We start from the raw sequence: 12996 nt of genomic DNA on the forward strand, positions 1-12996 counted from the left end.
CCTATTTTTGGAGAGGATGTTGAAAAAATTTCAGCTGAAGCATCAACATCTTCAAGTTCATCCCCCTTTCACGGTCTCTTATTCTCTCAACGTGATTCAAAAATTCTGAGAATCTGCATTATTTATAGCTATCAATGACATTTTGAAATGAAACTTTGAAAGGAATGCTTGGTAATAAAATATTGATGCAATGTTGATTGAATATGAAATTTTGACATTGGCAGAGAAAGGAAATTTTATTAAAAATAATTCATTTGCTTTTATGTTCACTCAAGATTTTTTTCCCCCCAGTTACATTGAATGTGCTTCTAATCTCACTGCTGAAGGCAGGTTGAGTTTCTATTAATTTAGTCGCCCAATCCATAGATGTTTCATTTCTGAGGTAGGCACTTAGACAACTTTTATCAATAGTAGAAAAAAATCCACACACATTGTATTCTATTCATACATTGCCTGCAGAGAAGAATGCTACTTTAAAATAAAAAGTATTCACTTTTTATTGATGGGGGAGCATTTTTTGCATTCTTCTGTACGGTAGCTGCAAATGTCAAGTAGGAAGAGGGAATCAATTGCTCTTACTAGATTCCTGTCTGCTTATTCTCAAGATCAAAATTACCTCCTGTCCTCCCTGCCTCCCTAAGCACGTAACTATTTGCCAAATTGGACTGTATAGGAATTTTTTAGACATCAAAGTATTGGTTTTGGGGTCCTCTGATTCTTTTCTTTTTAAAATAGCTCACTCTTTGCTGGGTTAGATATTGATGTTCCTGTTTTGGCTTTCCTAGTTTTCGGTAAGAGTTGGCAGGTAGCACAAGTATTCAGTTGGATATGGTTAATTGGATAATAACTTATTAAACATACTGAGGTAACATATCTTTGGTTTGGAGAATAATTTAGTCTCATTTACAGCTAGGTTGAGAGTTCAAGAAGTCTAGAAAGATGCTTTATCCCCAATATGCTTTAATCCACTGAATGCTGATTGGTAGAACAAATAGGAATCACTTAATTCATGATCTTGTGAGACAAACTATGAAGTGTCTGGATGTTAATTTTATATTCCCCAGTAGTTTTGCCCACTTGAAAGAAGGTGGTTTTGAAAAATTCCTACAAATCAGTAGGAATTAAACATATAAATTAAGTTTCATTTAGATTCTGAATGCACAAAAATTGAAATATTCATTTCAATTCTTTTTTTTTTAATTATTAAAAAAACACTTCCTGAATGTCATGAAAAACTTTTGGCTGAATATTTTCTATCATCAGATTATAAATAACATTATAAATAACATCCCAGTTTCTTTTAAAAATTATTATAGAGGTTTTATTTTGACTTTACAAAGCTTTGCTAAATCTATTTATTTATTTATTAGATTTGTATGTCGCCCCTCTCTGTAGACTGCATTTAGTGGGGTAAAGGGAGATCAAGTATGAGATTTTACCCTGTTGTGAGCGCTCCTCGTCCACCGCTAGTAATGTTAGATTTTGAGGAGGATGAGCCAGGGACATTGGGGCTGCCAGCTGATGCATAGAGTGAGAGTGATGGAGAAATAGACCTGGATGAACCTGAGAAACCACCAGATGTGGCAGATATGTCAATGGGGATTGGTCTGAGTCAGAGGACGAAGGGGACATTGGAGTGGATGAGCCACTATTAGATGCTAGATTCAGGACGTTACAAAGCAGACAACAACATCTGTATGGTAAAAGGAAGTAGTTTTAACTCTAGGGGGTTTGCTGACCACTCCCAGCAGGTATAAAAGGGAAGAGCATTCAGAAATTCTGGGCAGAGTTTCATTGTTAATTTCATGGATGCTGTGTTAGATTTGGGGTTCTAGAAAATGCTCCCCTAAATACCTGATTTCTGTTCTTCAAAAGCCCTCTGCTCCAAAATGCCTGCCTGTCAGAATGTGGTGAGCTGAATTTTACACCCTATGACTCATTGCCCATCATATATTGCTGTAATGCCAATTAGCCTTGAAACTAGTGCCTTTCCCAGAAGCTTATCTGATAACTTCACAGCAGAGAAATCTATTCCATGAACTCTTAAAGACTGAATTCTGCTCAGCAATGTTGCTTTTTCAAATAAAGAATGCAATTCTAAGCTTAAATCATAGGGTTTAGCCATTTATTTCAATCTGAAAAACCTGGGATAGAACATACCCATTATGGGGTGATGAAGAATATCTTGCATATTTCTTTGAATGGAAGTGGGCATTTATTCCTTTATCAAATTGAAACAATCTGTGTATAATGATCATGTTTTCTAAACTTTTTTTTAACATCTCCTTATGTAAACAGTCTGAGCATATCCAAGCATATATTTCCTTCTTGTATGAATATGCAAAGTGTTATTCTAACACCTCGTGAACTTGCTAAGCAAGCATTATACAAATTGAATTTCAGACTTAACAAATGTATTTCTCTATTTAGTTTTTAAAAGAACTGAGGACTTCAAAGTTGTTCTGTGTTTATATGATTAAAGTGAGAACAGAGGCATTAAAATAATTAGGACAAAAATGTTGTTCTTTAAATATAAGAACACTCTATACTTTTAATGTCACCGAGGTTATTGAAAACTCTTTCCAGATCTAACAATTTTTTTAAAAAAACTTTTGATCAGCAATAGTAGTTTTTTATTGTATCATTCAGAAGTGTTCCCCCCCCACCCAAATTGACATTTTCCAATGCTCCTTCTCTTGATGCAAAACATTGGGCAAGAACATAAGGCCAAAATAAAGGAATATTATTGTTATATGTAACACAAGGAATACAATCAGATTTAAACATGAAAAAAATAGAGACACATACAAATATACAGAGAGTTGGGCATCATTTTCAGGCCATCAGAGAAATTTTGAATTGTACATAGTTTTATCAAAAAATATCATAAGAAGGCTATGAAAGAGATCTTTATTTCATTTCTCAGCTATTTACTTGGAATTTAATTGGATGAAAATGATAGAAATACTTTTGTTCTTGGATACCTTTAGCCTATCCACAACTTTCCACCTTAGAAATGCTTTAAAATTCTTAACTGTATTGATTTAAACCCTCTGACATATGACTTGAGATAAAATAGCTTATAAGTGAAATGTCTAAGCCAAGTGAAAGAAAATGTTTGACTTTTAAAAGTAAATAAAAGCTACAAACTTTGAAAGGGAGAAAAGGACAGGGGGGAATAAAGAACTTATGGTTATTTTTGCTTTCAGCTGGGACGTACACTCCGGAGCCCCTTTATGAAATTTGTGGCACATGCTGTTTCTTTTACAATTTTTCTTGGACTGCTAGTAGTGAATGCCTCTGACAGATTTGAAGGTGTAAAGCTACTTCCCAATGAAACTGCCATGGATCACCCCAAGCAAATATTTAGAGTGAAAACAACACAATTTTCATGGACAGAAATGCTAATCATGAAATGGGTTTTAGGTAAGTGGAATTGAAAACATTTTCTTTTACTACGGTATATGATCTATCCACAGATTTAGTGGAAAGCTGAAAACTATTACTGGTCTATAATAACTTGTGGATCCATCTTTTCAAGAAATATTTGTGGGCTTTTATCCTTTCCTCTCTCACTGTTTGGAAGAGACAAAAATACCCATCTACCTTGATTGGGATGAAAAAGGCTATATTGCTATGTGTCATATTTCCATTGCACTTCATTCTGTGCATGAATCCTACTAAATTTTATGGTAAAAACTTGAAAATCTGTATTGTAAAGTCAGATAGAAAACCTGACCTGAAGGGTCAATGAACCTGAACTGATTGACTCAGAAATCCCCTTTTTGTTGCTGCTATTTTAATTTGCTATTTTATTATTCCAAACTAACAGAGTTGCAAGAAAAATGACCCTCCACGTGGGTTTGCCTACTGCAGCCTGTGATGAAGCAATCGTAAGAACATTCAGACCAGATGTGTTCTTTTCAAATACTGCCATGTATATTTAATACTATTGGATAGGCTGGAATAAACTCCAACTGGTGATATCATTGTGATGATCTCCTGATCTGTTCACATGAACTAGTATTAAGAAATTATCTCATACATTTCAACAGGGAGGAGGAACAAGCAGCTTCCAGATGTGAGGAATTACAATTCCCAGCAGTCCCACCTAGCATAGCCAATTGCTAAGAGATGCAACTCAACATCTGGAGGTCCACATGATACCTGCTGCTGCTCTAAACTGAGGATTATTTTGCAAGGACTGACACTAATCTTTACTCCATCTATTAGATACGCTAACTGAAAATTGAAGAAAATAATACATTTGTGCAGTTACCAGTTAAACAGAAGTGAGATATTATATTTTAACCGAATAAATAATTGACAAGCCTTAAAAATATGAATAGCAGTGCTGACTATTTATTTTTTAAAAATCAAATTAAAATGTCTTCAGGAAATATATTATTTAGAGAAAACTCTTTTATTAGCACAATATACAGAATATATTCTTTTTTATCTTTAAATCAAATTGTCTTCCTTCTCCGTACAGAGGATATAAGCTGTATATTCTTGCTGTATTTTTTTTATTATACCGAAATGAATTAAAAGTGATTTTCTGAAGCAATTTTTCAGAACTGAATGGAATGAAATAAAGTTAAATAAAAAATGCATTTTTGGTGTGTAAGCTTCTCTTTTGATCATAAAACATTTCAGCACTGTAAAGTTTGCAGGGAGTGAACAGTAAATAACTACAAGAAAGTGTGCCCAATCTGAATTAGAGGCTTAATCCAAAAACTTTAGAAATGGCTCAAAAATGTATCCAGAGATAATGCAATCCCATTATACAGCCAAATCAGAGCAAGATTTAGAAAACATCTTAATTCTCCCATGCCCTGCAATGAGAAAAAACACAATTGGCTGTAAATTTTGGTAGAAGTTATAAGCAAGCTAAATTACTATGAAAACTAATGTGTATTGGGAGTTTTAAGCAGCCAATAACTTGGATGTTATTGATTTTGCTGTGATCCTTATTCTTATAAACATCAAATTGGAGGCATTATATTGAACAATGTGTATACACAAAGAAGAAACACATTAATGCCTATTCCCAACTGTGAGAAAGCTACTTGATGTAGAAATATAATATATTATCGTCTTTTCAATAAAATAAAGTAATAAAAGTTTAGGACCGCTAAATAATATCTCCCCCAAATATCAAACAGTTATTCAAATTAAGACGCTGGTCAACAATGAGTTGAAATAAAATTGAAAGACGTTTCTCAAACAACTCTTCAGACAGTTGCTGTACCATAATCCTTCAAATGATGGGAGTGGTGACTTTTTCAAAATGATCATTCTTCTTCTTATTTTTTTTTGGACAGTGTTGGTAGAGCTCTGGGGCAAAAGAGCTTATTAGTGGCTCAATATCAGGTGGCAGAAGATTCAGATTTGAACAAATGTTTGTTTATCTCCTGTTCAAGACCTCTTGTATCTTCCAAATAATTCCACTGCTGGAAAGAATCAAGGAATGGTTTGAAAGTAACATAGTGGAGAGAGACTGAGCTACAAATCAGAAAGATCCTGGGTAGCATTTCATCCCTGCCATGGCTGCATCAATTAAATATGAATAAGCCACTCTCAACCCCAGTCCCCAGGATGTACTACAGTATAGGAAATAATGATTGACTTGAGTGGCCCTTGGTGCTCTCTGAGCTTGGTTGTTTCCTTGCAGATGTTTCATTACTCAAACTAGGTAACATAATCAGTTCTAGTTGAACATCATTAGCATTGATGATGTTAACTCATTTGGTAATGAACCCTCTGCAAGGAAACAACCAAGATCAGAAAGCATCAAGGAACCTCTCATTTCAATCTTGAGCTATTAACATTTTCTTTTATTAATAGAATAGAATTCTTTTATTTATTTATTGGCCAAGTGTGATTGGACATACAGGGAATTTGTCTTTGGTGCATATGCTCCATATTAATAATTCTGACTTCCTTTACAGTGAATATCCTAAACAATTAAAGCCTGCCTACAGTGACCTTCATTTGACAGGAGATAATAGATACATTTCTAGAGAAAACTTTCAAAATTTAAATAAAGCCCTCCAAAGCTGAAATTATATGTCTCTTTCTAAACAAAGTTGCTTTCAACTGAAAAACACAGTAGTGTCCTAGAGCATTCAACTGGAGATACTGTGGCTTCTTGTCTCCATTGTAATAAAAGATAATATGCCAGAGCTTGAAAATAAATAACATGGGAGCAGCTGGAGATATATACAGAAACAATAACAATGGTTATTACAGTATTTAAACATGAAACTACTGATTGTGTATAACTACATAACTGGTGACAAAATAATAAGGATAATGAGGTTAGTGGTAAATAATGATACAAATGGCAATGCTAATTATAATAAGGAATAGTATTATCTGCCCTATTTATATCTAAGGAATAGTATTATCTTCCTATTATTGATTTATACATATTCCTGGTCCTTATGACAATTGTCAATCTTGAATGCAACCCCAGTACTGCATTCATGATATTGAATATCCTTGATTTTCAGAGTTTTCTAACAGCTTCTGGGATATAACATAGATTGCTCTTGCTGCTATATTTTGCATTCTAAGAAGATCCATGTTGAAGTGAGGATCCAAGGAATATTATTTTTATTACTGGGTTGATCTGAGAAGAAAAGCAAGTATAATAAGAGTGATTAGAAGAACAAAGAGATATGCAAGTCCCAATTCAAGCCTGAAGCTTATTGGGTGATTTGAAGTGTCTATAATTCTAACTTTTGCATAAGTTTGGTTGGTTGAAAAATACTTTTAAAAAACATGGTGAGAAAGCTGAAGGATATTGTGAGCTATTACTGATTGTGTACTGATTGTGTTTATGTACCACTATAGGAATGATATGGTCTGAATGCAAAGAAATCTGGGAAGAAGGCCCCCGTGAATATGTCATGCATCTTTGGAACTTGTTGGATTTTGGAATGCTCTCTATTTTTGTAGCTTCCTTTACTGCCAGATTCATGGCTTTTCTCAAAGCCGCAGAAGCACAACAATATGTGGATCTCTTTGTCCAAGAAAATGACCTCAGTAATGTCACTCTTCCTCCTCAGGTTGCCTACTTCACATATGGTAAGAAAGTGTTCTTTCTTAATTAATTTTCAAACTGTGGTTAACATGGCAAAATTATGATGAGGATTGATCGTGCATCCAGCCAGATCTTTAGACTGGATTTGGTATTTTTATCCACCTATGGAGTCCTTCATCCTAAGGAATCTGGGATACACTTATGTATATTGTTTGATGGTGCTAAAGGTATTGATGTAGGATGCAAGCTATTCCAAGTAGAGCTGCCTTTTGCATTTAATTGAAAGTGATTTTTCCAATGCTGATTGTGGGTTCAAATGATGATTCATTTGCTTTGAAGTTGCTAAGAACATAAGAACATAAGAAGAGCCATGCTGAATCAGGCCAAAGCCCATCAAGTCCAGCATTCTATATCACACAGTGGCTCACCAATTGTACATGGGGGATCTTGAGCAGAAAGAGAAGGCAAGACCCTCCCTTTCCCTTGACCTCCAACAAATGGTACCCAAGGGAATCCTGCCTGCCTCAACCAACTTGGACATCCATTTTAATAACCACTGATACACTTGGCATCCATGAATCATATCTAAGACATTTACTACTATTGATACTATCATTGCTTTCTTTGGCCATAGTCACTTTACTTCTATTTGCAGGTCTTTGTATTGTATAATTTTCTCCAGGAAATCATTCTTTCTCTTCTATTCCGCTATCTCCAGGAAGCGACATATTCAATATCCAAACTTTTTTGTCTTTCTTATGGAGAATTGTTAAATCTGGGATGTTGTGTGACAGGTGCTTGTCTTTTTGAATTCTAAAATCCCAGAGTCCCTTAGATTTTTCAGTTCCTATTACTTTGTATGTATTGTAGTTCCATTACTTGGAAGCAAGTAACTCTTGCTTCCAAGCAGACAATAGTTTTTGCAGATGTTCAAATGCACCATTGTTGCCACTTTCTCATCCTGTTGTCTGTGCAATCTATTTGTAAGCAGTTAACAAGGTGGGCCACTCTTTCTTCAGCTTTTTTGTAGAGGCAGCATTTGCTGTCTTCTCAAAATCTGTCTTTGAATTTGTCTTAAGACAAATTTGTTCTTGTGAAATTTGTTCTTGTGCAGCAGGAATTAGCCCTTCTGTCTGTTTCTTCAACTCAACTGCTCTGAGCCATTGTCAGGTTGTCTCGTTACTGAATGTGCTTTGCCTTGTGTGTGTGTGTGTACTCTGGCATGCACACATATCTGCCTGTATGTTCTAGGCATGTAATGCTTTGCCTTGCCATGTATTTTTTCTATTCCTCATTTTGATCTTTCTTGTAGACCAGTTGGTATCATTGGTATTCAGTAAGCCCTTAGGTTGTACCAGCTTCAGAGTACCTTCTTCTTTGTCCTTCAGATATTCTTCCAATGCCCTTTTTTATTTTTCAGCCATCTGATGTATTTGCAACATTCCTGTTCTGTCGGGCTCTCTGGTAGACTCCTCCCAAAAATTCACAGGTACAAATTTCAGACACACACACCTTTGTAAATTCAAAACAATGTTCTTTATAATGAAAATTCACTTAAACCAAGCCCTCTTTTGGTATAGCAAAGAGCACTCGTCTCCAAACAAACTGGTAATTTGTACAAGTCCCTTATCAGTTCTGTGATACTTACCTTGCAGCTGTGAGGCAATTCACAGTCCTTCTTCTTTCACAAAGTGAAAAACATTTTGCTCTGGTTTAGTTTCAAAGCGGGGGGGAAATCAGCACACAAAAAGTCAAAGTCAGTAAAGCAGTCACGAAATACAATGATCAGATAATCCTCCACAATGGCCAAACCCACAGGCTGCTATTTATAGCAGCCTCACTAATTACCACAGCCCCACCCAACCACAGGTGGCCTCATTTTCTTTGATAATAATCTCTCAGTTGTTGTTGCCTATGCATCGCTCTCCGCATGCGTGGCTGTATCATTAACTCTTGTTCTGAATCCAAGGAGGAGCTAGATAATTGATCTCCTTCTGAGCTGTCTACCACACTCTCCTCCTCCCTGTCACTCATGTCTTCTTGGTCAGAGGAGTTTCCACCGGGGGCAAAACAGGCCTGCAGCATGTGGATGTCTCCTCCACATCCACAGTCCTTGGAGCAGGAGCAGGGCCAGAACTAACCACAACAATTCCACACCCAACAATACTCCTTAATAGGTTGTCAGCATTGTTATATGGGGGAAGGACATGATTCATTATAATTATTTTTCTGGTTTTCCTTTCTAGGGCTTTTAATATGCCTGAATCCAATCTACTATTCCAATAATGTATCTAATGACTGCAATTGGCCAGTTATTAACTTCCTTGATGGTATTTCCTCCACTGAGTTTGTATTTTAAAATCTTATTCACTCTCATGATTCTCACTTCAAACTTTCTTCTTGACTTCAGTGTGTTTGATGTTGTCAGCTTGAAAGATGCCCAGGTATTTGTAGTGATTGTCTTCATTCTGAAACTTGATGTTACTTCTACAGAACATATGGATTCCTTCAGTTTTCACTACTTTTTCTCTCTAAAGATTGTAAGAGTGACACATTTGTCCAGTTCAAACTTCATCGCAACATCTTGGTTCTGTGTAAGTAGTGATTTCAGATGATGTTTTTCCACACAGCTCCAGATTGTCCATATAAAGGAGGTGAGATAGACATTTTTGATGTTTGAGAGCCCGGTTTGTTTGGTATTATTGACATAAAAATTAAAGCAATGCAATGCATTCAGGGTGATAATGAGGCTCATTGAAAGATTCCTCTTAGGATATTAACCTCTCCCAATATTACCACTAGCCAGTAGCTGTGTCTTTTAACATTCTGCCATTAGTCTTTGCACAAAGCTTCTGATGTTTCTACAGGCTCCTCTTGTTTTCAGGCACTTAATTATTGAACCATATGGCAGGGAGTTGATTGCTTTATTGTATCCAATCCTAGTTACATTAAAGTTGGTCTTCCTTCTCTTGCAGTTATCCAAAATCATCTTGACAACTAGGAGTTGATAGTCTGTTACTCTGCTATTTGGGTAGTTTCTTTTTTTTTTGCTCAGATAGGAAAAGCTTATTTTCTGTTGGACTGCATCATTAACCACACCTGTTAGAAATTTTAAAAATTTTGTTAAGTATGTAATTATTCTGCCGTTGCCTGATGCTGCCTCATTTTCTGTCCCTTTCATTATCAAGTAGATTTTGCTAGCAACCCCGAGTCATCGGAGAAGGGCAGCACACAAATCTAATTAATAAATAATAAATAAATAATAGATGCTTGCCAATCCTCAATTTTTCACTTCAATTCCAGTATGTTGTGAAACTGCTTGGCAATGAGGGGTGAAGACCAGTTATTGGTAATGGCAAAACTTTTTTCCCTCGGGTGCCGCACACTATTGCACATGTGAGAGTGTCCACACCCATAATTCAAAGCCCACTGGAGGCTTTCTGGAGGACAGAAATTTTTATTTATTTATTTATTTATTAGATTTGTATGCCGCCCCTCTCTGAAGACTTAGGGCGGCTCACAACAACAATAAAAAACAATATTATAGTGAAACAAATATAATATTAAAAAAGAAGCATATAAAACCCTATCATATTTAAAAACCAAACAACACATACATACCAAACATAAAATATAAAAAGTCTGGGGGAAAGGTGTCTCAACTGCCCCATGCCTGGCATTATAGGTGGGTCTTGAGTAGTTTAGGAAAGACAAGTAGGGTGGGGGCAGTTCTAATCTCCGGGGGGAGTTGATTCCAGAGGGCCGGGGCAGCCACAGAGAAGGCTCTTCCCCTGGGGCCCGCCAAACGACATTGTTTAGTTGACGGGACCTGGAGAAGGCCCACTCTGTGGGACCTAATCGGTCGCTGGGATTCGTGCGGCAGGAGGCGGTCTCGGAGATATTCTGGTCCAGTGCCATGAAGGGCTTTAAAGGTCATTACCAACACTTTGAATTGTAACCGGAAATTGATCGGCAGCCAATGCAGACTGCGGAGTGATGGTGAAACATGGGCATACCTAGGTAAGCCCATGACTGCTCTCGCAGCTGCATTCTGCACGATCTGAAGTTTCCGAACACTTTTCAAAGGTAGCCCCATGTAGAGAGCATTACAGTAGTCGAACCTCGAGGTGATGAGGGCATGAGTGACTGTGAGCAATGAGTCCTGGTCCAGATAGGGCCGCAACTGGTGCACCAGGCGAACCTGGGCAAATGCCCCCCTCGCCACAGCTGAAAGATGGTTCTCTAATGTGAGCTGTGGATTGAGGAGGACGCCCAAGTTGCGGACCCTCTCCGAGGGGGTCAATAATTCCCCCCCCCAGGGTAATGGATGAACAGATGGAGTTGTCCTTGGGAGGCAAAACCCACAGCCACTCCGTCTTATCCGGGTTGAGTTTGAGTCTGTTGACACCCATCCAGGCCCCAACAGCCTCCAGGCACCAGCACATCACTTCCACTGCTTCGTTGACTGGGCATGGGGTGGAGATGTAAAGCTGGGTATCATCAGCGTACTGATGATACCTCACCCCATGTCCTTGGATGATCTCACCCAGCGGTTTCATGTAGATATTAAATTCTGTGGGACCTTATCGGTCGCTGAGATTTGTGTGGTAGCAGGCAGTTCCAGAGGTACTCTGGTCCAATGCCATGTAGGGCTTTAAAGGTCATAACCAACACTTTGAATTGTGACTGGAAATTGATCGGCAGCCAATGCAGGTCACGGAGTGTTGTAGAAACGTGGGCGAATCTGGGAAGCCCCACGATGGCTCTCGTGGCCGCATTCTGCACGATCTGAAGTTTCCGAACACTTTTCAAAGGTAGCGCCATGTAAAGACCGTTGCAGTAATCGAACCTAGAGGTGATGAGGGCATGAGCGACTGTGAGCAATGACTCCCTGTTCAAATAGGGCCACAACTGGTGCACCAGGCAAACCTGGGCAAATGCCCTCCTCGCCACAGCAAAAAGATGATTTTCCAATGTCAGCTGTGGATCGAGGAAGATGCCCAAGTTGCGAACCCTCTCTGAGGGGGTCAATAGTTCCCCCCCCAGGTGATGGACGGACAGATGGAATTGTCCTTAGGAGGGAAGACCCACAGCCACCCCGTCTTGTTTGGGTTGAGTTTAAGTTTGTTGACACCCATCCAGGCCGCAACAGCCTCCAGGCACCGGCACATCACTTCCACTGCTTCGTTGACTGGAAATGGCTTCCCTGAAGCCGGGGGAGGGTAAGAATGTCCTCCATCATCCCCCCAGAGGCTTTCTGGAAGCCAAAAATACCCTCCCAGAGCCTCTGTACAAGCCAAAAATCAACTTGTTGCACCCAAATGCATGTTGGAACTGAGCTAGGGCAAAGATTCGTGTGGCAGCAGATATGGCTCCGTGTGCCACCTGTGCCATAGGTTCGCCATCACTGAGTTAGATGTTTCAACCAAATCCATGCAGTTCATCGTCACCTGGTACTGACCAATTTTTGATCTTTTTTTGCCCTTTCTGCTATTGGTACAAGTTCCTTCATTTCAGCTTTTTCTTTTATTCTTATCCATATCTTTTATTCAAGCTGTATTCATACTATACTTCTTTTCATTATCTCATAGCTGCACCCAATACTGCACTGGGGTTTTTTTGTTTAATTATTTCATTGCAATCTCTTCAATTTAAGAAAAATCAGAAACATTTCTACCAGTAGTGCATTCTAAATTAGTTTGCTGCCATTCTGTGCATGTGCTTGCATGCATGCACAACTACACATGCACAGAAATGTTCCTGGTGGGTGAGCAGAGCGGATGTTGTTGGCTATGGCAATTATTTGCTGCTTTATTATTTCCAGTGCCTTCTTGATCTTCCTTGTTTCTAGGTGATATTTCTTAATTAGGTATTCTTTGGTCTTCTTGTTGTTCAGCTTCTTTTCTTTCTCTGTTCTAGCTAGCTTGCATCTGATCTTAATTTAATTT

The 12996-nt window shown here is 38.0% G+C and overlaps 1 protein-coding gene across 1 annotated transcript in view; it reads left to right on the forward strand.

Moving 5' to 3' along the window:
• The window catches only part of TRPC7 (transient receptor potential cation channel subfamily C member 7), a 156780-nt gene that overhangs the window by 87802 nt on the left and 55982 nt on the right, over positions 1-12996 (forward strand). Inside the window, exons 5-6 of the mRNA XM_070735860.1 lie at positions 3210-3426; positions 6859-7092. Coding sequence (XP_070591961.1) covers positions 3210-3426; positions 6859-7092 — 451 coding nt within the window. The remainder of the gene's footprint in view (positions 1-3209; positions 3427-6858; positions 7093-12996) is intronic.

Source organism: Erythrolamprus reginae, chromosome 2 (assembly GCF_031021105.1).
Source record: "Erythrolamprus reginae isolate rEryReg1 chromosome 2, rEryReg1.hap1, whole genome shotgun sequence".
In the NCBI taxonomy this organism is placed as follows: Eukaryota; Metazoa; Chordata; class Lepidosauria; order Squamata; family Dipsadidae; genus Erythrolamprus; species Erythrolamprus reginae.